This window comes from Lolium perenne, chromosome 4, assembly GCF_019359855.2.
Source record: "Lolium perenne isolate Kyuss_39 chromosome 4, Kyuss_2.0, whole genome shotgun sequence".
NCBI lineage: Eukaryota > Viridiplantae > Streptophyta > Magnoliopsida > Poales > Poaceae > Lolium > Lolium perenne.
This window is the reverse complement of record NC_067247.2, coordinates 109453376-109478334: the sequence shown is the minus strand read 5'-3', so window position 1 is coordinate 109478334 and position 24959 is coordinate 109453376. Positions and strand designations below refer to the sequence as shown.

The following is a 24959-nucleotide window of genomic DNA, read 5'->3' as shown; positions in this document are numbered from 1 at the left end:
GGATAAAATATTCCGTGTGAAGTATTCCATGAAATTTAACATACAGAGACCACACGATGAGCTGCATGATTACATATTTTTTATGACACAAGATTTTACATATATATTCAATAAGGACAATAATTATTCGGAAAAACCCTTAAAAATTGCCGAAAAAGAAAATTTAAGAACAATGTTTTTCTCTTTTTTTTGTGGAAGAACAATTTTTTTCTCTTTAGCTTATATATGAAAAGGAAAAATATTCAGCCCACGGCCCACGCTCACCTAAAGGCCGGTAGCCCGAGCCGACCACGCCGCTCTCACTCTCTCCCTGTCCTTGCATTTGCACGCACTGGAGCAAATAGCACTGAAGTGAAAAAAATCGCACTCACCCACTGCTCCCTACATCTGCTCCAACGCCGGCGACCGGACCGCGGCTCCATGACCGGAGACCAACCCCGGCGGTGCTACTTCTCCCCCACCCTGTCCTCCATCCCTGCAACACCCTGATCCCTCCTCCGGGCTCCAGCTCTCCCCCATCTCGCATCCCGTTTGACCGACGCCTCCACATCAACGACGACCTCCGGCCGGTGACCCGTGACTGGGAGGTGCTCGAGCTCTTCAGAGGCGGAAGCGGAGGCGTCAGATCACCCAGCTTGCCCCCGCTCGCATGTCCCTCAAGTCAGCCGTCGCCGCGCACCTACAGCTCGCGCTCGCCGTCCTCCTCCGCTGATATCTCCTCATGTACATGGATAGTTGTCGAGCTCAGTCGCCACTTCCAGGACCAGGCCCTCTCATCACGCCTGAAGGTACTGGTGCTATATTGCCTGGCTCCTAACTTTTGCATCTTGCTGTAAATATTGAATTGTAATAATAATACAGTGCTAGGTTGTGCTTGATGTTCCGGTTTTGCATTGGGCCTTCCCGATAATGCTTGCTTAGCGATGCTTAATTTGTTGGTTGCACTATACTTGCTCTGTTAAGGAAATTGGGCATTCAATTTTCCGCATTGAAGATCTTTTTTTGTGTCATGTACTGTAATGGGTTCGGCAGATGGTGTATGCCATATTGCGGTATCGTTATTGAGATTATCCAGTATAGTTGCTTGTTTTTTAAGTTCTCGTGCTTCACGTCGGCGCCTTGAAATCTCATCTTTATGTCTAGCATAATATTCTCTATCCCTTTGCCTTTTGACCTCTTTAGGATCTGCATGTATGATAAAATAAACTTTATATAACAGCAAGCGATTTAAATGAAGTTACTGTTGTTAGTCACCTAGGTTTTGCCCGTTGGTTATGTCCTGAAATGGAGTACGGTTCGATGATGACATGTTTTGTTATGCTTCCTTTGCCTGCGAAAGTAAATGGTATTAAAAGACTGCAGCATATGTGAAAATTTGAGCTTTCTAAAACAGGCATGCCATGCAACTCCAAGTTAAGGCAGAGATGTTGATTTTGTGCGAGGACATGACCAGTGACCATCGGCCTAAAATATTGAAGAAGATCGAGGAGGTGAGGGGTGGCAATCAAATTCATAAGATTATGTTATTGTGTTTTAGATTCTTGAGATGGACTCATACATATACCATGGCCATTCCTCTTCCTCATGTACACATACATATACTTGCTGGTTTGTGCTCCTCCTCTTCCTCGCTTACACTAATTGTAGATTGTAGACAATAGATATGATGCAATCCAATCTTTCCTAGTAATAGCTCTATGATAACGATTTATTTCCTTTTAGCATGCAAAGATCTAAGAAAGAGGATGCTTGTATTTGTTTTATCACTTGATCATCTCATGAACTGTATACACCAAGTAAAAGTATAGCTTTGGGCTTTAGGTGTAAGCAGGGCTGCTGCTTGTGTGTCTTTGTTGTACATAAGCCTAAAGTTTATGTTAGCTCTATTTCATTTTGAATCATAGACACAGATTTAGTCTTTGTTTGACACAACACATAGTTGAGTATTGAATTAACTGTATTTATTTGTAACTCTTTTCTATAATTCTGGTTAGATTCCGAATATGAAGGAAAGGTGGTTCAATTGGACAACACTGAGAGGAATTAGCTTCATCTATCATTCATTCAACAAGATAACTTGTTACCTACAAATTGTCAGTATGATTAAATGGTACACTGCTTTTCTAATACTCATCTATCATTCATTCAACAAGATAACTTGTTACCTACAAATTGTCAGTATGATTAAATGGTACACTGCTTTTCTAATACTCAGAAGATTTAATTGTATTTGATGTAAGTTGTACATTGCTATTTCATTCTGGTACCTTGAAATTTGATGTGAAGCCGCGTGTGCAAGGATGTGAGGCAGCCTCCTTGGAGGAGCAGCTGCCGACGGCAGGTGCTGGGCGGCGTCCTCGATGGTGTCGGCGGTGACGTCTCGTTGGGGATCATCCGCGATGGTGTCCTTCGTGAAGGACTTGCTAGCGACGGTTGGCGGCAGCTACGGTCTAGCTATTGACCATGGTGAGTTGATGGACATGGAGCAGTTCGAGTTGGCATGTGTAGTTGGCGAAGGCCGGCCGTCGGCGAGGGCTGGAATGCGACAGTCCGTGGTGCCGAAGGTCGGCGAGGGCGGTGGGAGGCGACGGTCGTGCGGATGAAGATCGGCGAGGGGACGAAGGTCGGCCGGGGAGCTGCGAGGCGACGGTCGTGCGGGATGAAGGTGGGCACGTTTTGGTAACGGTCTTTATTTGGAGATGCGTTAGTTGAGATTCGTCCGGACTGTTGAATTTACGTAACGATTGGAGATGGTTGTCCGGTTGTCCGTCCGGGCTGATCTACACCATGCGATCTGTTTTGGTTGGTTCAGATTTAATGGATCTGCCCCCTTCTGGGACCTTTTAGATTCTTGAGATTGGTGTGGTTGCCTGGTCTGCTTGTGCGGCCGGCCGGTCGTCTGGAATCCTTGAGGTATTTCTTCGGTTTGCTTCTCCCTGCTTTTAGCGATGTGTTTGTGGTGCTTGATCTGGAGATATTTTCCTGTTCCTAGCCTCTTCTTCATTGCTGCCATGGGGATGGCCGGGAACGAGATCCTCTGACTTAGGAGCTTACTACTGCAGAGGGACGTAGATGATTGTGGGTCATTTGTTTTGCATCCGACGGCAGCAGAACACGCTGAGCAGTCAGACCCAAAGCCCACTTTGACGAAGTGAAGGAAAACGGCGAGCTCCAGCTCTGAGAAAAATGGTTTCCGTCCCCATATTTTCCTTCAGCCGCCGTCGTCGCTTGCCGACACGCCTGGCTCCACGATCCTGGTCGGCTGCCCAGCGCCGTTGACGTTACTATCATCGCTTGCCGGCACGCCTGGCTCCACGATCCTGGTCGTCTGCCCAGCGTTGTCGAGGTCATCGTCGTCGATTGCCAGCACACCTGGCACCACGATCCAAGCGCCATCGAGGCCGCCGTCACCGCTTGTCGGCACGCCTGGCTCCACGATCCTGATCGGCTGCCCAGCGAGGAGGTGAAGGACGACAGCGACGACTACGTCGGCCTCGTCTTCCACGAATGGCAGCAGGCCATGGCGGAGGGCCGGAACTTCGAGTTCCCCGACAACATGACGGACGACGAGATGGCCAAGCTGGGCCTCCTCGTCTCCGAGTACGACGCGCCTGTGCAGCCGCCGTTGCCCCGCTACGCCACCGCTGTCATGCCGCCGGGCCTGTCCGCGGATGAAGCCCTTCGACAGGCGCTCCTGGACTCGGCGGCGCCTCCTCCACCGCCGCCACAGCCTTGGGCGCCTCCTCCACCGCCGCCACAGCCTTATGGCTGGGCTCCTCATCCGCCGCCACAGCCGCAGCCCTGGGCGCCTCCACCGCCGCCTCAGCCGCAGCCTCGTCAACCTCGAGCACCGCGATCGCGCCCGGCGTACGCTCCCCCGGATGGCAATCGGCCGTGGGACATATCGGAGGTCATTGTCTTGGGCCGACGAGGAGCAGACGGCCACGACAATGACCGATGGCGTTTTAGGTTTTTTTTTTATTATGTTTCAGTTTTTGTAAATTATGTTTCAGTTCAAAAAAATGGTTCGTCCTAAAAAAAATGCGTCGTGCCGCTGGAGCCACCCCCCGATGCAAACGGACGCGCGGTCGTTTTCGACCAAAAGGGCCGACGCAAACGGACGCGCGCGGACGCTAAAATGCGTCGCGCCGCTGGAGATGCCCTTATGCGGTGGCGCCTGACGGTGAGTGGTGGGAGTTGAGTTGTCAGTGTTTGGGTAATGGCAAGGACGATGCCGGTCGACTTTTAAAGGCCGAGCGCGTGGGACATGATAGCATTGATGGCAGCGTAGAAACCTAGCCACCGCTCGCCAGTGCGTGTGTAGAAGAGGCAGCCCCGAAATTGATGACGATGGCTGCGACGCAGACGCAGACGCGATGACCACCGAAGCGGTGGTGGTAGAAGCGATGCGCTCGATACAGCCCTATGGCTCGGCCGCGCGGACCCGTTCGAAAAGCGAGCGGTTACTTGGCGCATCTGCACAGCGGACACAGCGATGCACTCGAGACGCAAATATGCGCCGAGTTTGCGTCTTGGCGGACAACCCGATTACTATGCATCGGACCGCTGGACCTGATCGTAGACACATTTTTTGTCCGCATGGACGCATTGAGATGCCCTTAGCACAAGTGAATTTGGGCTGACTCCACGCTGTGGTTAGCCCTACGCACTTGCTGCCATCCGATGCCCAACCAACGACCCAAAATCATCTACGTCCCTCTGCAGTAGTAAGCTCCTAAGTCAGAGGATCTCGTTCCGATGGCCGGATGGCCCGGATCCTTATCAGTGATTGGCGGGGAAGGTTAGATCGAGGAGGGGTGGAGACAGGAGCGATCAGAGTCATGTTGTTGTACATTAGGCAGTATTGTATTACCTGTACAAGTATATACTGTACGTGCTAAATGGCTAGAGATAATTACTGTATTAATTAGGTTGATGTCTAATTAGACCTGCGTCCAGAAGTAGCATGGCAATAATTGCCCATCTGCTGAAATCATCGTGCCATGTACGTGCAAAATGGCCGGAGATAATTACTGAATTAATTTGATTGATGTCTAATTGAACTTGCCTGGATAGAAATAGCAGGCCAATTGCCCATCGGCTGAAGGCATCGTGGCCTGGACTAACATAGGTATCTTAGACTGCCAAATGTCTATTATGTAAAAACTGTCATCTTGCCTGCTTACAGTCCCACCATTTGATTTTGTGTTTCCTATTTTCATCTTTCCAGTGAATGGAGAAAAATACACAAGAAAGCAAAGATGCTTCAGTAATATGTTCCTTGCTCTGATGACAAATTTCCTATTTCAGTATATTTGAGTTTTTTTTTTTTACTAAATACACTCGCTACCATCCCAGATAGCATATCAAATAGAAGGTCCGAAGGCAGTAAGCTTGACAGAAAACATAGGGACATCAAGAATACATTTGACTCCCAGTGAGAACTGAGAAAAAGAACATAGGTAGTACTGCTTCTACTTCTAACTTCCATTTTCTTGAACCATGACACTACACTACACGCCAAAGAATTTATGTTAGTTCATGTCCTCTACATTACCATTCATGTCTAAGGTCTTATAATATACATATAAATACAAGAGCATGAGAATCCTAAATTGTATCTTAGGATTGGATTTGTATGTCCTCACACCTATGTTACTGAAAAAATACGTTCAATATTTCTCACCAAATATTTTAACAATTAACTAATTTAATGGCTATTTTCTGTATTACTTTAATTATCTTTCAACCTCTACACCTTATGGCATACTTTGGTTTGTGGGGATCATGATTTTTTGCTGGTTTCTTAGAGGCGAATATTTGATTGGCCTTACAGGTGAGTGAAATTTGTATATCATAAGATCTTATTTCGGTTCTTTAATCCAGCTATTCTTTTTTATTCTTATCTTCCCAGCTCGGAGTTGTGTTCTTTTTTTTTGGAGACAAGAAGTGCTTCTGACGTTGAGCTATCTTCTGGTAAATTCATCGAGCTATGTTTATTTTCTTTTCGGATGTGGCATAATTCGTTCCAGTCTCCAAAAGTTATATCTCACACCAATGTTATAGATGCATTTTATTTTGCAATGCAAGAGTGATGTTTTTTCTTACAGACATTGACGAAGATATTAATAATAGGCAAGTCATTGCGTTTCGGAGAGAATTGGTGGGATTTTGTTCATTCATATTTTCAAGCTATGTTTGGTAATTCGGCTTTACACATATTTGCCTAGCATTGTTTGTAATTAATGCTTGCTTCCCTCTTATTTATTTGTTTAAAAACATAATGGTTGACAATATGCATTGCACATTTAGTCCTGAAGAGTGTGGACTGGATTTAGTATGATGCTGTGAAGCTTTTTCTCCGTGTTTTTTTGTGCTCACAACACTATTTAGTTGATTTAGGAAAAATGTTTGGAAAATGCATAGCGGATTTACCATGTGGATTTGTTCATTACTCTTTCATATCAGTAAATTTATATGTACACTATTGCAAAATTTGATTCAAAAGATCCATCCATGATGAGGTCATTTAGTCTTTTGTGTTTATCTCCGTGTCACGATTGCTTTGTGTGAGACTACGGCATGTTCTCTATATATATTTTGTCTATTTGCTTAGATGCAGAATCACCTTGATGTTACTCCATGTGTATTGTAAGGGTACATTGCCCCTATGTGTGGTTTTGGTAATTAATGACAACCCCTATGGACTAATGTTTTCATTGAGTTTATATGAAGGAATATTCCATAGGTACTACTTGCTCTCCATGTGTTGGATTCAAGTATGGATGCCATGAAGATAAAGGTATATCTTGTGTATTGGCATCAAGATCATCGGTATGAAGATATATATATGTGATATGATCAATAAGAAGAAATGAAGATGGAGTTCTTATGTGGAACTCAATATTAGGCATGCTCTATCTTATGTGAGTATGTGAAGATACAAGGTTGAGTTGGGCAAGTTCAAGATGAGCGTCTCAAGTGAATCACATACTTGAAGCTTGCCGTCCATTTGATGATAATGGACTTGTGAAGATGTGCATCAATGGAGCTTTCCCATCATAGTGTATGGGGGAGCATTTGTGAGTCTTCACGAAGCAACATTGGTCAAGTGAGGCATTCCGGCTTGAGTGAAGCTTGAAGAGTTATCATCAAGATCAAGCGGGATGCGCAAGGCAAAGGTATGGCCTTGCTAGGTTTTCCTTTTACCGGTCTCAAGGTGGATGTTGGGAGACCGGATTATAGGATAGATAGCCGCACTATTAAGAGGGGCTTTCGGTTGAGTAACTTGATCACATCGTCCTAGGGAGCTCAATCCTTTGCATACTTTGCATATCCTTATTGCTTCTTGGTGTTTCTCTATGTGAGGTTCTTGAGCTTGTTGCTAGCTTTACAACAAGCCCAAGTTCATCGAAAACGGTGTTCACATGCATCTTCTATTGCGTTTTCGAGGTTGGGTGATTTTACCGGTTATTCATGATATAAGGTTCTACCCTTTTATATTCATGATAAAATCCCCTCCTACAGTTTCATGAGTTTGCACTTTCTATTGGATAGCATTTGTTGTTATCTTTCCAACGAAATTAGTTTCATGTCAATCGGAGTTCGGGAGCAATAGTTATTAAAGAAAAGGTAAAAGAAGAAAAAGAAAAAGAAAAAGAAAAAAGGGGACGGCTGCCCGGTTGCCGCCCGGCCTGCCGGGCCGCACGCCGGCCCACTCGGTCGACCGGCCGGCCACCGGCCCACACGCCGGCCAGCCCACCGCCAGTCCGGTCCAACCGGAGGCCGCACCGAACCGGCCTCGCCTCGCCCTCGGCCCGGCTCCTGGCTGCCTCCTCGGCCCAGCCGGATCCGCACCGGGCCGCCTCCACGCGCCGAGGCCCACGTGGCCTGGCCGCTCCCCGCGCGGCCCGAGGCCTTCCCGCCGCCACGCGCCACCGGCCGCACCCGGTTCTTTGCCGGGCTCGGACCAGGCTGCCGACCGGGCTCCTCAGTGCCCAGGCCGGTCGGCCGGCCTGGCAACCGGCTGGGCACCTTTTCAGCTCGTTTTTTATGCGTTTTACACCCCGTTTCTTCCCCAACGGTTATTTTTCTCCCTAGACTATAAATAGCCCTTCTTCCACCTTGAGCAACAACTTCTTCCCCTTTCTCTCACCTCCATTGTTGCATTTGAAGAAGTTGCTCTCTCCCTTGATTCCTCCAACCGTTCTTGCCCATATTTGAGGATTTGAGAGAGGAGATCTAGATCTACACTTCCACCAAACCGTTTCTTCTCTAAGTGAGGGAATCTCTTGGGATCTAGATCTTGGAGTCTTTGGTTGACTTTCCCCCTTGTTCTTCCTCTCCAATCTCATCCTAGCATTCGTTGCTTTGGTGGGATTTGAGTGTGAAGGACTTGAACACCTCTGGTGTTCTTGCTTTGCATCATTGCATAGTGTTGAGCTCTCCACCACGATTTGTTCGAGTGAGAGACCGTGAGCTTGTTACTCTTGGAGGGTGACCTCCTAGTTGGCTTGGTTGGTGTCCCGGTGATCTCTTCGTGGAAGATTGTGAAGGGGCTCGAGCTTCTCCTTCGTGGAGCTTGTGAAGTGGTTGTGGAGCTTGCCATCTCCGGAGCGGAGGAAAAGCTAACCATAAGGAAAGGGCCATTATCCTTCGTGGGTGTGGTTCGGAGAATAGGGTGAGCCTTCGTGGCGCGGGGAATCCTTCGTGGGACCTCCACTCCTCCAAACGTGACGTACCTTGTTGCAAAGCAAGGGAACACGGGAATACATCCTCGTCTCTGCGTGCCTCGGTTATTTCTATACCCGAGCTCTCTTTCCTTGTGATAGCCATCGTGCTTGAAGTACATATATCTTGCTATCACTTGTGCTACATATATCTTGTGCCTATCTTGCTTAGCTCTAGTCGCTATTGTTACACTTAGTTGAGCTTAGCATATTTAGGGTTTGTACTTGTAAACTAAACAATAGTTTAATTCCGCATTCTTACAAGACAAATCCGCAAGAGTTTGTAATTGCCTATTCACCCCCCTCTAGGCGACATCTCGATCTTTCAATTGGTATCAGAGCAAGGTCTCTCCTTGTTTTAGGCTTCACCGCCTTGAGAGTAAAGATGTTGGCTAGTATAGTGCACAATGACACAATTATCTTTAATGGCACAAATTATCTTTTGTGGCGAAATTGCTTGCTTTGTAATCTTCGGACCTTGTGTCCACATATAGAGCAATTTCTAGATGTCGGTTTTTCTCCTCCGATGGATTCTCAAAATCTATCTTTAGAGGATGAGAAAAACTTACATCTTGAAGCTCAAGTATCTAATGAGCTTTTATTCTCCTTGAGACCCGATTTTCGTAGGTTCTTGATATATATAAAGCGAAAATCGTCTCATGAGATGTGGATCAAGCTTAAGGAAATGTTTGGTGGATCCACTTCTAAATTGGTCGGTGGTGACTCCGAGGAGCTCTCTTCCCCTTCACATCATGAAGAGCTCCAAGTTGCTTCCACCTCCGGTCGTGATGATATATCATCTACTTCCACTTCACCAACGTGTTGCAAGACACAAGGTAATGATATGGTGAGTGGTGAGGAAAATTGCAATTTTGATATTGTGCTCAATAGTGATGATTCTTCATCTCTATCTCATTTCAATGTTTCCTCTTTGGACTTAAACACATCGAGCATTGAAAATAATCTACATGCTTGTGTTGATAGTCCTTGCATATCATGTGTAAATTGCTCACATAGATCTCATGATGATATGCTTACCTTGTCTTGTTCCCATAATCAAAATGCTTCTATTTCCTCTAGTTGGTTGTTGACTAACAATGTAGAGGAAACCGAACACTCTATGGATCAAGACACGACTTCAAATGAGGATTCAAGAATATCTTCATCTTCATCCTCCGGTTTGCACATGTGCCTTATGGCAAAAGGATCAAAGGTATCTCCTACTTTGACTCCTAACACGTCCTCTAATGATGAGAATGGTGATGATGATAATGATGAAGAATATAATACCTTGGTGCATGATATGGCAATGGTTTATGCTTCTCTTCGTGGTAATAAAGAAGCTCGTGCTAATCTCGAACACTCTATGGATACCTTGTATAAATATAGGGAAACCATAGTGGAGTTGGAGTCCCATGTTGAAAATGGGGAAATGAGATTCACTCTCCTCAAGCATGAGCTAAAAGATGAGAAGCATGCTAATTTCATGCTTACACAAAAAATTGAATCCTATATGCATGAAAATGAGAAAACTATTGTTGATGCTTGTGCTACTAACTCTAATTCTTGTGAAGCATCTACCTTAAAGGAGAATGTTGAGCTAAAGGCTCAACTTGAGTTGCTAACTAGCAATTATAGGGAATTGGAAGAAAGTCATAAAAAGCTCTCAAGCTCTCATGATGATCTTCTAATTTCCTATGATGGGCTAAAGTTAGCTCATGAGGCAAGTATCACTAAGGTAACATCTTGTGAGCCTCATATGGATGATAGCACAATCTCTACTACAAATGTTATATTGCCATGTGCTAGTCCTTGTAATCCATCTAGTCAAACTGGTGATACACCTTGTGTTGGATTACTCACTTTGCCTTGTTGCTCTAACAATGAAGCCTCTACTTCCTCTAGTATTTGTATTTCTACTAACCATGTAGAGGAAATCAAAGAGCTCGAGGCCCAAGTCCTTTCTTTAAAGAAAGACTTGGAAAAGCGTCATGAAGGGAAATCCGCACTTGACAAGATGCTAAGTGTGCAACAATCCCCCAATGACAAGAGTGGACTTGGATTCAACTCCAATAACAAGAACAAGTCCAAGAGCAAGAGCAACAAGAAGAAGGGCCAAGACAAAGTCAAGGATCCGGCCAAGTTGGTTTGTTTCAAGTGCAAGGTTGAAGGGCATCATGTTAGATCATGCCCATTGAAGAATAAGAAGAAGCACTTGAGTGAGAAACAACAAGGGAAACGGCCACAAGGTAAAAGTCAAGCTCATGCTCGACCTCAAGTTGAAGATAGGCCACTTCCCAAGAAGAATCAAGATATTGTTCCCCAAGAGAAGAAATCAATAAAGAAGAGAAAGGGGAACACTTGCTACTTATGCCGTGAGAAGGGGCACTTTGCTTCTTCTTGCTTAGGTGGTACCTTATCTAACCCTATAATTGTTGATGATGATTATTCTCTAGGGAAGGATAAGGATGGCAATGTGTTTGCCAAGTTTGTTGGAACTCAAAGTGGTTTCAAGAAAAGAACCATTTGGGTTGCCAAGCCTATTGTGACTAATCTCTTAGGACCCAACTTGGTTGGGGACCAACAATCTCAAACTTGATCAATAGGTGCATGTGGAGGGCATTGGAGATTTGGCTACTTCATGAAGAATTAAGGGATCTTCATATATTGTATTTTTACCAAGCTAAGTCGTATGGATTATCATCTATATCTTATATCCAATGTTCCTCTTTGCGGTAACTTATACTTCAACTCTTCATGTTTATTGTAAGTTACTTGCCCCTTTGCATGTTTGGTTTTGTACCAAATATGTGTATGTATGTGTTGTGTCTTACTTGCTTATCTTGTGTATTCAAGTATGTTTGTTTGACTCATCATATACTTATGTATTGTTTTGAGCCTAATGCATCTTGATGATATCTTATTTGGCTCTCTTTGAGTGATTAATGGAGCATCCCATTTTGGGGGAGTGATATGCTTTGTGCATCTCTCTTTCTATAAAATGTGTGTATATGGGTATCACCACTTAGTATTGATATTGCAAGATTATCTAGTCACTATGTGGTGTGTCATACTCATGAGAAATTCAAATTCTAATGTCCATTAATCATCTCTAGTCGAATTTTAGTTGCCTCTTGTTTTAGAAGAAATGACTTATCACATTATGGGGAAGTAATATGTTTTGTACATATCACAAGCCTAGAAAATGTGAACATATGAGGTTATGCCACTTAGAGTTGATGCTCTTAATTATCTTGTTCCTAGGTGGCATGTTTGCTCAAACAAGCTCCATTCTTATTAAAAATCTTTTATTACTCATCTTATGGGTTCTTGTTTGAGTAAGAAATTCTTGGTACGGTTTTCCCTCAAATACATATCTCTATATCTTATTTGGGACACCGTTTGCTTCAAGTTATTCTAATCATTGCCGTGCGTGATTGTTTGACTAATTGAAGCTATCAAGAATCTTCATCCGTGCATAGTGCTTAATTATATATACTTAATCCTATGCCTTTTATTGTGAATTTGATCCTTACTATCCTTGATAATATACCACCGGAAGTTAATTCCAATATTTTCATTGTCTTTGACATTTGACAACCTTGTATGTGGTTAAATCTATGGATCACCTTCACTTTGGATTGCTTCTTATTTCCTTATATTATTTCCAAGAAATCTTTGTGCTCCCACGTGTCTTCCTTGTCCCTTTGAAAAATCTTTTGATAAATTCTCTTGATTCACATCAAGTGATTGTTTTGGAAGACAAACCTTTTCCTTACAGTACATTGTGCCATTGTGAAAAGTGAAGAGGGTTTGGTTTATTTGTTTGAACCTTACTCTTTTTGGGAGTTTTGCTATCTCATTCCTTCTTACTTATTCCATTTGCTTGAATGAGATAAATCTTTGAGCATGTTTGCTTTATTTCATCCTTTATGCTCAATGGTTTCTTCTTAGTTCATGTGTTGAACTTTGTTGAACAAATCTTTTGTGATTTGCGTCTTTGATATAATTTGGACAACAAATTTGTTTGGTGACACCTTTATGCCTTATTCAATTCACTTGGTGTTTTGTCCAAAGTATATCTTTCTTGGATCTTTAAAGTCTTTATGTGTGCTTATATGTAGTTTGTTTATATTTGAAGCATGCTTGCTTTGTTTGATCCATTATATAGGGTATACTCCATCAAATCCTAAATAGCTAAGATGTGCATGAAATTCAAATTTCATCTAAATATGCACATATTTATATGGAGTGTGTCCTATATATTGTGGTTTGTCTAACCATGTTGGACCCAATAAGTTTGGGGGCCAAGATGTACTTGAATGATGTTTTAGGTACATTAGAGATGCAATGGAGGCTTGTCTCATCTATAAGGAAGGTGTTGTCACCATATGAGGATTGGAGTCAAGCTAGGATGATCGATGAACTCTTATCTACTACATCAAGCCATTGCTATCTCGGTAACAAGTATCTTATTCATGCACTCTCATATAGCATCCAACCTCTTGTAGGTTGTATCTTTGCATGAAATTATTTATTTCGAAAATATTGCGGTTCTTGAAAAACCCTTTTTAAAAGTAAAACTTCTTATTGAACATTTGAGTAATTTGAGAAGATGCATATGATAGGTTATATATATATATATATATCATATTTCATGATTCACCTATCACAAATATGCCCTCTAGCAATTTATTGCATATCAATTCCTCAAAGAGCTCTTGTGCGCAATATTGATGAATTTGTGAAATAAATCCGTATTTGTGATACTTGTTACCTTTCTCAAGACACTACAACTAGCTCTACTTCCCTTATTGTTAGTTGTAATGTTTTTGAGATCTAACTTGGTTGAAGTTCATTCATATACCATAAGTGAAAATTGGAGCCATAGGCTATATATGCTTCTTAAGCAAACATCCTTTGGTATATTCTATGACTTCATTTTGGATATCTTGTCTTATCTATTTTGTTAACCTCTTGTGTGTGCATGTTTCTTTATGGATCACTTTTTCCACTTTAGAAACTCATATACATAAGAGCGTTAATCCATCATCTTGATATCCTTGTTCTTTGCCGACCATCTTTTACCCCTTTTGTTTTTAGTGGGTTGGTAAAGAAAATTTATGAGTGCTTGGTTTATTTATTTTCTTCATGCACTCATATCTCGTAATTGTTGGACTAAAGTTGTTCTTGATAAGCATACTCTCTTTATCTTAGTTGTGTTCTAAATGATATATAGGGAGTAAGGATTCCATGTTTGTGCATATTGTATTCAAATGCAAACATTATAAATTGTGCACGAACCTTGGGGAGCTTTCTTATTTTTAGAGCACTATATCTCTCTTATCATGATATCTTTGTTTGTCCAATTGGATCCTTGATTGCTTGCTTTATTTGTTGAAGCTCACTTCACCATGTTATCTTTATGCAATCTTTGATCCTCAATATAGTTTGATTTCCTTCAAGTATTCATCATTGGATATGTGCACTTGATTCCACTCAAATTATGAGAAGTGCACACTTTGGGGAGGAACTCACATTATATTGGCCTTCTAAATTTTTCACCCATTTTGACAATCGATGCCAATGGGGGAGAAGTTTAGAGGGTTTAAGGGAATGGTTTTATACTTAAGATTTGGTTAGTGCTTAGGTGTTTTGCCTCTCATGCATTCCATATTTATATGTCTTGCATGGTTGTATATATATAGTGGAAACTATCCCAAAGGTTAATCTTGACAATGTATGCAATGAATTCATGTTCATCACACGTGCATACATTGTGGGGAGTTTTCTCTATATATATTGGTTCTACTCACATCCATTGCATTTGTTGTAGTTGTGTGAGTAGAGCCGGTTTTGATATGGGCTAGTAGCTTTGTGTTACTTGACCATATCAAATACAACCTCTTGTATACAACTTATTCTCGGATAAGTTGCATACTTGTCACTAATATTCATTATATAAACCCTCTTATTGTGGTTGTCATCAATTACCAAAATGGGGGAGATTGTAAGGGTACATTGCCCCTATGTGTGGTTTTGGTAATTAATGACAACCCCTATGGACTAATGTTTTCATTGAGTTTATATGAAGGAATATTCCATAGGTACTACTTGCTCTCCATGTGTTGGATTCAAGTATGGATGCCATGAAGATAAAGGTATATCTTGTGTATTGGCATCAAGATCATCGGTATGAAGATATATATATGTGATATGATCAATAAGAAGAAATGGAGATGGAGTTCTTATGTGGAACTCAATATTAGCCATGCTCTATCTTATGTGAGTATGTGAAGATACAAGGTTGAGTTGGGCAAGTTCAAGATGAGCGTCTCAAGTGAATCACATACTTGAAGCTTGCCGTCCATTTGATGATAATGGACTTGTGAAGATGTGCATCAATGGAGCTTTCCCATCATAGTGTATGGGGGAGCATTTGTGAGTCTTCACGAAGCAACATTGGTCAAGTGAGGCATTCCGGCTTGAGTGAAGCTTGAAGAGTTATCATCAAGATCAAGCGGGATGCGCAAGGTAAAGGTATGGCCTTGCTAGGTTTTCCTTTTACCGGTCTCAAGGTGGATGTTGGGAGACCGGATTATAGGATAGATAGCCGCACTATTAAGAGGGGCTTTCGGTTGAGTAACTTGATCACATCGTCCTAGGGAGCTCAATCCTTTGCATACTTTGCATATCCTTATTGCTTCTTGGTGTTTCTCTATGTGAGATTCTTGAGCTTGTTGCTAGCTTTACAACAAGCCTAAGTTCATCGAAAACGGTGTTCGCATGCATCTTCTATTGCGTTTTCGAGGTTGGGTGATTTTACCGGTTATTCATGATATAAGGTTCTACCCTTTTATATTCATGATAAAATCCCCTCCTACAGTTTCATGAGTTTGCACTTTCTATTGGATAGCATTTGTTGTTATCTTTCCAACGAAATTAGTTTCATGTCAATCGGAGTTCGGGAGCAATAGTTATTAAAGAAAAGGTAAAAGAAGAAAAAGAAAAAAGGGGACAGCTGCCCGGTTGCCGCCCGGCCTGCCGGGCCGCACGCCGGCCCACTCGGTCGACCGGGCGGCCACCGGCCCACACGCCGGCCAGCCCAGCTGCCGATCCGGTCCAACCGGAGGCCGCACCGAACCGGCCTCGCCCTCGGCCCGCGGCCTGGCTGGCTGGCTGCCTCCCGGCCCAGCCCGGATCCGCACCGGGCCGCCTCCACGCGCCGAGGCCCACGTGGCCTGGCCGCTCCCCGCGGCCTGAGGCCTTCCCGCCGCCAGCCGCGCCACCGGCCGCACCCGGTTGCTGGGCCGGTCGGACCAGGCTGCCGACCGGGCTCCTCAGTGCCCAGGCCGGTCGGCCGGCCTGGCAACCGGCTGGGCACCTTTTCAGCTCGTTTTTTATGCGTTTTACACCCCGTTTCTTCCCCAACGGTTATTTTTCTCCCTAGACTATAAATAGCCCTTCTTCCACCTTGAGCAACAACTTCTTCCCCTTTCTCTCACCTCCATTGTTGCATTTGAAGAAGTTGCTCTCTCCCTTGATTCCTCTAACCGTTCTTGCCCATATTTGAGGATTTGAGAGAGGAGATCTAGATCTACACTTCCACCAAACCGTTTCTTCTCTAAGTGAGGGAATCTCTTGGGATCTAGATCTTGGAGTCTTTGGTTGACTTTCCCCCTTGTTCTTCCTCTCCAATCTCATCCTAGCATTCGTTGCTTTGGTGGGATTTGAGTGTGAAGGACTTGAACACCTCCGGTGTTCTTGCTTTGCATCATTGCATAGTGTTGAGCTCTCCACCACGATTTGTTCGAGTGAGAGACCGTGAGCTTGTTACTCTTGGAGGGTGACCTCCTAGTTGGCTTGGTTGGTGTCCCGGTGATCTCTTCGTGGAAGATTGTGAAGGGGCCCGAGCTTCTCCTTCGTGGAGCTTGTGAAGTGGTTGTGGAGCTTGCCATCTCCGGAGCGGAGGAAAAACTAACCATAAGGAAAGGGCCATTATCCTTCGTGGGTGTGGTTCGGAGAATAGGGTGAGCCTTCGTGGCGCGGGGAATCCTTCGTGGGACCTCCACTCCTCCAAACGTGACGTACCTTGTTGCAAAGCAAGGGAACACGGGAATACATCCTCGTCTCCGCGTGCCTCGGTTATTTCTATACCCGAGCTCTCTTTCCTTGTGATAGCCATCGTGCTTGAAGTATATATATCTTGCTATCACTTGTGCTACATATATCTTGTGCCTATCTTGCTTAGCTCTAGTCGCTATTGTTACACTTAGTTGAGCTTAGTATATTTAGGGTTTGTACTTGTAAACTAAACAATAGTTTAATTCCGCATTCTTACAAGACAAATCCGCAAGAGTTTGTAATTGCCTATTCACCCCCCCTCTAGGCGACATCTCGATCTTTCATGTATGACTCATTTTTTGTGTTGTTTCTTGGCTTACAAATTTGAGGACAGACACATTGTGTGTAGTTTCAGAAATCGTGATAATGATATCTGCCAAATATACTCATTTTAATGTTCTCACTACAACACTATGTTTATTAGAAAATTGCCTACACATAAATTGTTTTACCACTTAGCTATTTTCAACACCTATTGCAACAATATATGTATATATATAGTACTCCCTGTCCCACGGGAAGTTTGTCTAAGCTCGAATGTATCTAGACACTATTTAGTAACTAGATATATTCAAATTTAGACAAACTTCCGACATGTCTCGTGGGACGGAGGGGTAGTTAATTTTGAGGACGATTGGTATTCGATACTTTTATGCTGCTTTGCCAGGAACTTAACATTCGTTCGGATTGCTGGATCTAGCTGGTGTTGTGGACAGCCAGTGATAACATTGTATACATAGATGGGGTGGGGTCCCCATGGAAGTCCTCTGCCTTATCCGAAACTGGATTCTTCCAGATGGATATTTGACCTCGGAGTTAGTCAATTGGTGGGTAGAACCACTGAAAATTTCAGACTCACTACTTGAAAAAAAAAGTGAGCTTCTGGTTATATTAAAAGAATCTTATCATTACAAAGTTTGTGATTTACGTAGAATTGGTTATGATTTGGTTTGCAGTGTTGTGATGCGTGATAATGAATGTCATGAGCTTCATTATCATTGTTGCTACATTCATGTTCACGTTGCTGGTGTATCGATGGAAGCCCTTGTGAAGTCGGCCACGGTGGTGGTGGAGTAGAGGTTGTGTGCTCTATGGAGACAAAATATTAAAAAAGGATAAACACGACGACATTGTAAAAAATTGCTTTGATTTTACCACGCTGACCACTGTGCAAAAATTAAATGTAAACGAAATGTAGACGGCAGGGCGAAGCCCGCCTATTCATCTAGTAGTAAGCAAAGAGTCCGTTCCGTTCTGAACTCGAGTCCCTTCGCACCGTCATAGCCAGACAGCCTTCGTCTTCCTCCCCAACCCCCAATTTCCCTGCAACCCGGAAGGCGTCGAGATGACGGGCCTCCATGACAAGCGCGCGACCACGGAATCCCGCAGATCCAAGCGCGTTGAGCAGTCCAGGCCCAAGGCGGCGGCGGCGCCACCTCCTCCGGCACGCCGAATCACGCGCGCCGAGGGCCCGGTTCCTCCGCGCAAGCGCGAGCACTCCGTTCCTGCCGCTAGGGTTTCGCGATTACCCCAGCTCTCTTACGGCGAGCGGGACTCGGAGGATGCGGCCCCGGCGCCTCCTCCGCCCAAGCGCTGGCTCGGCGATGGGAACCCCATGAATGTGACTGTGGCTCCTCCTACGGCTCCCCGCGCCGAGGCTCCGGTCCCTCCACCTCGCAGCGCGTACGCTCTCCGCATCCGCCACGTCCCCGATACCAGCAAGCGCAAACCCTACATCCCCGCTCGAAAGACGGAATGGTATCTCTCTTATATCTCCGGGAAGGCCTCGTTACTTAATCTTCCCAGTGTGTGCTAGAATGCTCTATATTGGATTGATGGTATTGAATTGGTTTATTATTCTGTAACAAGATACTGAATTGGTTTATTTTTCGGAAACAAGATACTGAATTGATTCCGTTCTAAAACTTCAGTAGCATCCGTCTGCGTTGTGTGCATTTTGGTCACAGTGATTTTTCTATCATGCTGACCAAATGATGAAGCTTCGGACCCTTATCCAACTGACACTCAATCCTTGAATCATAGTTTAATTTGATCCTAATCCCTCTGCTCATGGTCTTAACATGGAGCCCTTGCATTACTATATTATATTTTACATATCTCCATATCTGATCAGACAGTTTAACATGCTTCCTATCTTATGTTTTTATCACATAAGTTAATGTCCTCAGTGTCTTTTTCTATTCAGTGCTCCTATATTAAGAAATATAAAGCATACTCTCTCACTAGTAGTAGTAATGAAGGTCCAAAATTTCTGTTGACACAACTTGCCACCTTTTGAGTTTCAATCTTTCAAAGGCCCAACGCTTCTATTCCCTTCTGTCAGCTTCTTTTTTAATTGTTTGATGGACATGTGAAATCAATAAATTTGCATGACGATGACACTTATGCTCTTCCAGGGAGGAAGAGGAACTTGAGCTTGATCGACCATACTCTTCCAGGAATAAAGCTAAGGAACCTGAACCTTGGAAGGCAATATCATGTGCACGTGCGGGTCTGGAACACTACAACAGCATGAATCAGGTTTTGATCTACCTAAACTTGTAAATGGTGCATACTGCCACTTTGTCATTCAGCATCTATATTATCAGATCTGGACGATTTTTCAGATTCACCTTTCTTTACTTTGCTCAATAGTTAATGTGCTGATATCTGCTGCTGGAAGTGAGTCACATCGGAACAAATTAGACCGTTTTGAATTGTACAGTCCCATTAAGCTCAAGACACAACTTCTTTCTCACATACGCAGTATTTCATCGCATGTCTGGACATCTTCTAAAATTTCAGCCATGTCTGGACAACTTTAGAATGTTAAAACATCAGAGGAATGCTGCACTGAAATGTATCATAATGATAGCATCGGTGCAGTACAAACAATATTAGGGATGTCTTTAGTCTTGCATTGGATGCTGCTGTTGTTGTTAGTAGGACCAAGAATCCAAGATGCAAGTTCCCTTCCAAAATCGTGCTAGATTTAAGCTTATTTGTTGAAAAATTGACATGGCGACAGAACTCACTTGATTAAAAAAAGGGTATGATGGGCATGCAAGAAAATCTACCCACAAAGGAGAACGGAATAACTTTTAGGTATACAGATCACGTAGCAGGAATCGCACGGGCTAAATTTGATAGTTCATAATGAAATTCCAAGTTTCTAACTCATATCCTGCTTATTAATTCATATATGCATCTTTGGACCGCCTTCTTATGTTTGTTAGTTTTGTAGGGGGATGAGCATGAGCTGATTAAAGCAGTGGGGGTCCATTCATTTATCTGGTGTGGTGGGTGGTTACATGCAAATTTCATTGCTAGGCGTGATGTTGCCAATAATGTTCCCAAGTACTCATACTTCTTTGCTGAGCTGGAACTTAATGCATATGGTCTGTCGTGTGCTTCATGCGTTAAACTGGATTCAGGTATGTAAGTGTGTTCAATACTGAAGTTTTCACTAGTAGCATTTGTTGATAATTTTTGTGGGGGCTTTATGGTGTTCATATTCATGTCTTTACACTTGCAGTTGAACCAAAGAACCTTGGTAGCTGTGGAGTGTGCCCAGGAAAAATCATGCACCCTGCTGCTGGTGTTTATCATGGTGCGAAGGATTAAAGAACCTGCTGCTGCCGGTGGTCTAGAGATTGCATTTAATTTCTGATGAGTGTTGAGTTGGTATAAGCAGATTGTGAAGAATTGCATTGCACTTTTATGTTCATTCTGTTCCATGTAGCGTTACTGTTAAGGTTTCGTGTAATGTATCGGATTTGCAAGATTAATGCGGTCTTTTTTGTTCGACATAAGGTGCCTTATTAGGAACTAGGAGTAGTTGACTGCCTGTGCATTGCCACGGAGAAACGGTACATCTTAATGTTTTTTCTAACATCTATATCTATCTCCCTCCCTCTCAGATCCTCTATCGACTCTCCAGCAGTTTACATGTACACCACGTTCTTACTTTTGACCAGCAACATATTATTTTGTAACATTTCTTTATCGTGTGCAATTCATGAATCTACATGGTTAAATTATCCTTTGGTAAACTCATCATGTAAGCTTTGGATTTACTTTGGTTTCGTCATTGGTATCGTGCCATCCTTGTCTTCATTATCTTGCCATGTACCTTTTCCTATCTAAAGGTTTCTTTTATCAGGTGTATGCCAGTTCTTACGACCTATTTTCACCAACGACTCTACCCTCAGCTTTGTAGTTATGACGTCACTCCAATGCTTGCATCATCTTACTCTACATCTTTGTCATCAGAAGCACGTTAACATGGGTACACCATATTAGGTGGGATATTCACTTTGGCTCATAGGAGCATTTGCTCCCATTGTGTGAATCTACATTTCGAAGTGTCAAAAAATTCTAAACTAAAAAATTTCATGTACATCTACATATTTTATGTTCGTACATAAGTTTTCAAAAAAAACTATAAAAATTTGTGGCTCCAGTAAAAAAGACAAATTTTGATGCTATAACATGACTACGTACAGGACATTTTTTTTATCTTTTTTGTACACGCCACATAAAATGTTGTTTCTCCATGAAAACTTGTGCACTAACATAGAATGTCACGATGTACAGCAAAAAATTTATGTCAGAATTTTTTGACATTTTTAAAATTGTTTTTTAATTATTTTGTATAATAGGAGCATTTGCTCCTATGAGCCAAAACGCCACCTCCATATTAGGTACTCTACGTTACTGTCCTGGTATGAATCCATGAAGGAATATGCGAAGTCCATGAAGAAAACAACAAGGAGCCAGAGCCCAAGGACTATAAAATAGGAAGGCTAGGCCCATATCGGGTAAACCGACATAGGCAATGTAACTAACCTCGAGGTGGACTCTGAGACCTAGCCCATTGTATAAGGGCTAAGAGGAGCCACTGAGGAGGGATGTATATTCACAATCCTAACCCAGTTTTCTAATACAATCTCGCCGATTTTCGCCCTTGATCCTACTTTCCTTGGTTGCCTAGTTTAGCTGACCGGTCTTTGAATTCACCAGCATTCTCCTTCCTCAAAACCCAAGCCCATCATTATGGGCATTGATAAAGTTACCCCTTGTCAATGGGTGCCGTCTGTGGGAAGCTTGGACGATAGAAGCTTGAGTTCGACGACCTCTTCTTCAAGCAACAACTCGACGAGATTGGGTGATCAGGTGCATTTTGGCTCAATCAATTTTCGTCCACACCCTCCCGCCCTTCTCCTGGCTTTTGGTGAATTTAGCCGGGGGTGGATCTGGCGGTTGGAGGCTTCGACTTCCACGTCGGAACACAAGGAACTTCCCGCCGATTGAAACCGATCTGTTCGGATTCGACGGCGGAAGCCTCGACACCAACAACTGCAACGTTGGCATCGTCTTCCGGCTCCACAAGCAGAGAACGCTTGACTCTGATGATGCGGAGTAACGTCGGCTCCGCTGCAAGCTTGGGAGATCTAGTTGATCTATTCGACGACGTATCTTACGGTGAAAACAGCAATGCATCTTCCACTCGGGTGCTCCAGCACATGAAATCGAAGAACATCGACGACGAGTGCGACGGCGACGACAACGCAGACTCAGGAATCAGGAAAGTCGACTTGTACCCTGATTTTTGTACTAGCAAGATCTACCTAGCACGTCATCTGGTGTGTATGGTCGATATAGCTCGAGGTGAATATGGTTATGTCGAAGAAGATTTAGATGCAGAAGAGGAGTAAGATGAAAATGGCAATGTCAGGATAGACCCGAACCATTTTAGATCGAACGGCGTGTGAGAAGAACGGCACCCAAAGATATTGGAACCCCAATACTGATCTTGGCGGCAATGCGAATGCTGGTCATGCCAATGCCGGTAAAGGCAACGGCACCACGGGTAACCCTAACATCGGTCTTAGCGGCGTGAACGGAGGTGGCAACAATGGTACGCCACATGCCAAAGGTTCACGCAGGCGACAAAGGCCATTGTTGGAGCTCCCACAAGCAACTTAGGACAAAGTGAAGGATGCCATCGAAGGCATAAGTTTTCTAGGGCCTAACGCCACCGAGACGAGCACATGGCGTATCAGTACATGCTGCATATGCAGAAGAAAGAGCTAAGGAGGATGAGGTGAGAACTTGATGCTCGCAAGGAAAGAGCCAGTTAATCCAATCGCAGGTGAGCAGAGCTGAGCTCCACGGGAAACACGAGCGTGGAAGCAGGAAATCCCAACCGAAGAACTGCTTCTTACTTGAATGGTATATCAGAAGGCGAATGGTGAGAGATGACTCGACAACTTGCGTCGGGGGGATGACCCCCGGTAGGTCAAGCTTGGGCGTGGTTAGCCGACATAAGGCAGTTATGCTGGATAAACAAGCTATGCCGGAATACGGTGTGGTGATGAATTGAGTGTTGACCAGATTAAAGGTCAGCCGGCTTAAGGTGAAGCCGGAACTCTAATGCTGGCATGAGTTAACCCGGTAGGTAATCCGGCATATGGATTTGGCGTACAGGTCGAGAGGTATCGGCGTACTTCATGTATGCCGGCACAGGAATCCGGCATAGGACCAACGATCAGATGCTGGTCCAAGATATGGTCGTGCCGCTACAGGACATGGAGGAGATACAGAGGATCTCCTCATGACAAGAGCATATCTAACACTACTAGGAAAACCCTCATCTGGGGCGCACGTTTTTCTGTTTCTGTGGCGCATATGCCATGCGCCACAGAAGACACGTGACAAATATTTATTTTTGTGGCGCATGTTGGGGTGCGCCACAAAATTCTTTGCCGCATATTGCCCTATGCGCCACGGAAAGGCAGAAGATTCTGTGGCGCATATGGCACTATGCGCCACAGAATTGTGCACTAGATTCCGTGGCGCATCTTCCTATATGCGCCACAAAATTGTTTTTTTAGGATTTTCGAATTTCTTGCATTCCTGTACAAAATATAGGTACAGATCAGGTATTATACAAGAAATATACAATATTATACATAAAATATCCAAAAATATAAGGAGAAGACATTTTATACGCGAAATGACATGATACAATCACAAATGTTCATTAGAAGATTATCTTCGATTACAAGTATGACTCACAAAGGTCAAAACAAATTTTTATCAATTGCAACAAAGGCATCGCACCACCGTGCGCAAATATTCGACATCTCCTTCAAAATGTGGCCCCTTGATCAGTTTGGGCCCGCAAGGCTCTCTCAGTACCTGAGTCCATTCTGGCAACTATAATTGAAGCCGGGTGCCTTGCGATAGGATAATATTGTTGAAGTTCCACATTGGCTTTAGCAATTAATTCTAAGTCAAGCGTTGGATAACGAGCCAGCACAAAGGCAAATGCAAGCTCGGCTCCGGCGAGAAGCTCCTTGCGTATGAAAGCTTGAACTCTGACGGGATTCTTGAACCTAGTCATCAAAGCCAACAAAGTTGAAGGGGTCGGGTCGAGAGGAAACATGGTTTTCCACACCATGGCTAGGTTTGATTGGCATTTCTCAAAGAAGCCATGCACCTGCTCCACCCGATACTTAAACTTGGCCACAATTGTAGCTTTTGATCCATTGGTCCATATCGTGCTCTGCAGTTGCGATAGGTCAGCCATCGCTTCAATCTTATCGTGAACACACTTATTTTCTTCCAATGCGTTTAGAGCAATGATTGTCAAAGACAAAGGCAATCAAGTCATAAGAAGGCTAGAACATCAGAAGAATATAAAGGACAAGAAAACATCGATTGCTTACAATTTAGGTTTCGGTGGCTTTCTACAGCTCATCTAAAGCATATTGCTTGACTTCTGCAGCAAGTTCACCTTTCGTTTTCACTGCTCCTCCCATAGCGTGAATACCAATCAGGTCTTTCTCCATCTGGGATATTCTGCTGCGTAATTGACGCACAATTTCAGAGTCATTACCGACCGCGGGACTCTGAGAGCTTTTGGCAAGAAAAGCAGTCGAAGTCACCTGTAGAAAATTATTGGACATGCGTACTCAGCAAATCAACAATAGATTTATCAATTTCAAACTCCCATCGGGAGCGATCAAAAGCATTTCATTCAGAAATATGTTCACAAAAGTAAGGTGCTGTCAACAGAGCCAGCATGTTTCATTACAGGAC

General features: G+C 43.7%; 1 protein-coding gene and 1 long non-coding RNA gene across 5 annotated transcripts; both read left to right on the top strand.

The window, feature by feature from the left end:
- The first annotated feature begins 308 nt into the window (after positions 1-308).
- LOC127293635 (uncharacterized) lies at positions 309-6913 on the top strand. 4 transcript variants are annotated; one of them, XR_011742744.1, is made up of 6 exons: positions 309-788; positions 1394-1490; positions 1995-2191; positions 2287-2913; positions 5359-5976; positions 6111-6911. It is a non-coding gene; the product is annotated as an uncharacterized lncRNA (long non-coding RNA). The 4 variants fall into 4 exon arrangements; XR_011742745.1 differs by having other exon boundaries at positions 6136-6910; XR_011742743.1 differs by having other exon boundaries at positions 5359-6913.
- Positions 6914-18099: 11186 nt separating this feature from the next.
- On the top strand, positions 18100-20665 carry LOC127293634 (uncharacterized). Its single transcript, XM_051323277.2, has 4 exons — positions 18100-18611; positions 19271-19394; positions 20098-20287; positions 20389-20665. The coding sequence occupies exons 1-4, from the start codon at positions 18199-18201 to the stop codon at positions 20475-20477; spliced, it is 816 nt and encodes a 271-aa protein (XP_051179237.1). The 5' UTR covers positions 18100-18198; the 3' UTR covers positions 20478-20665.
- The last annotated feature ends 4294 nt before the right edge of the window (positions 20666-24959 follow it).

Bases quoted from the DNA above. Each gene is read 5' to 3' on its own strand.
- LOC127293634 (XM_051323277.2), top strand. From the start codon at position 18,199: ATGACGGGCCTCCATGACAAGCGCGCGACCACGGAATCCCGCAGATCC. The intron at 18,612-19,270 runs GTATCTCTCTTA...ATGCTCTTCCAG, and splicing joins CCCGCTCGAAAGACGGAATG to GGAGGAAGAGGAACTTGAGC. The intron at 19,395-20,097 runs GTTTTGATCTAC...TTAGTTTTGTAG, and splicing joins ACTACAACAGCATGAATCAG to GGGGATGAGCATGAGCTGAT.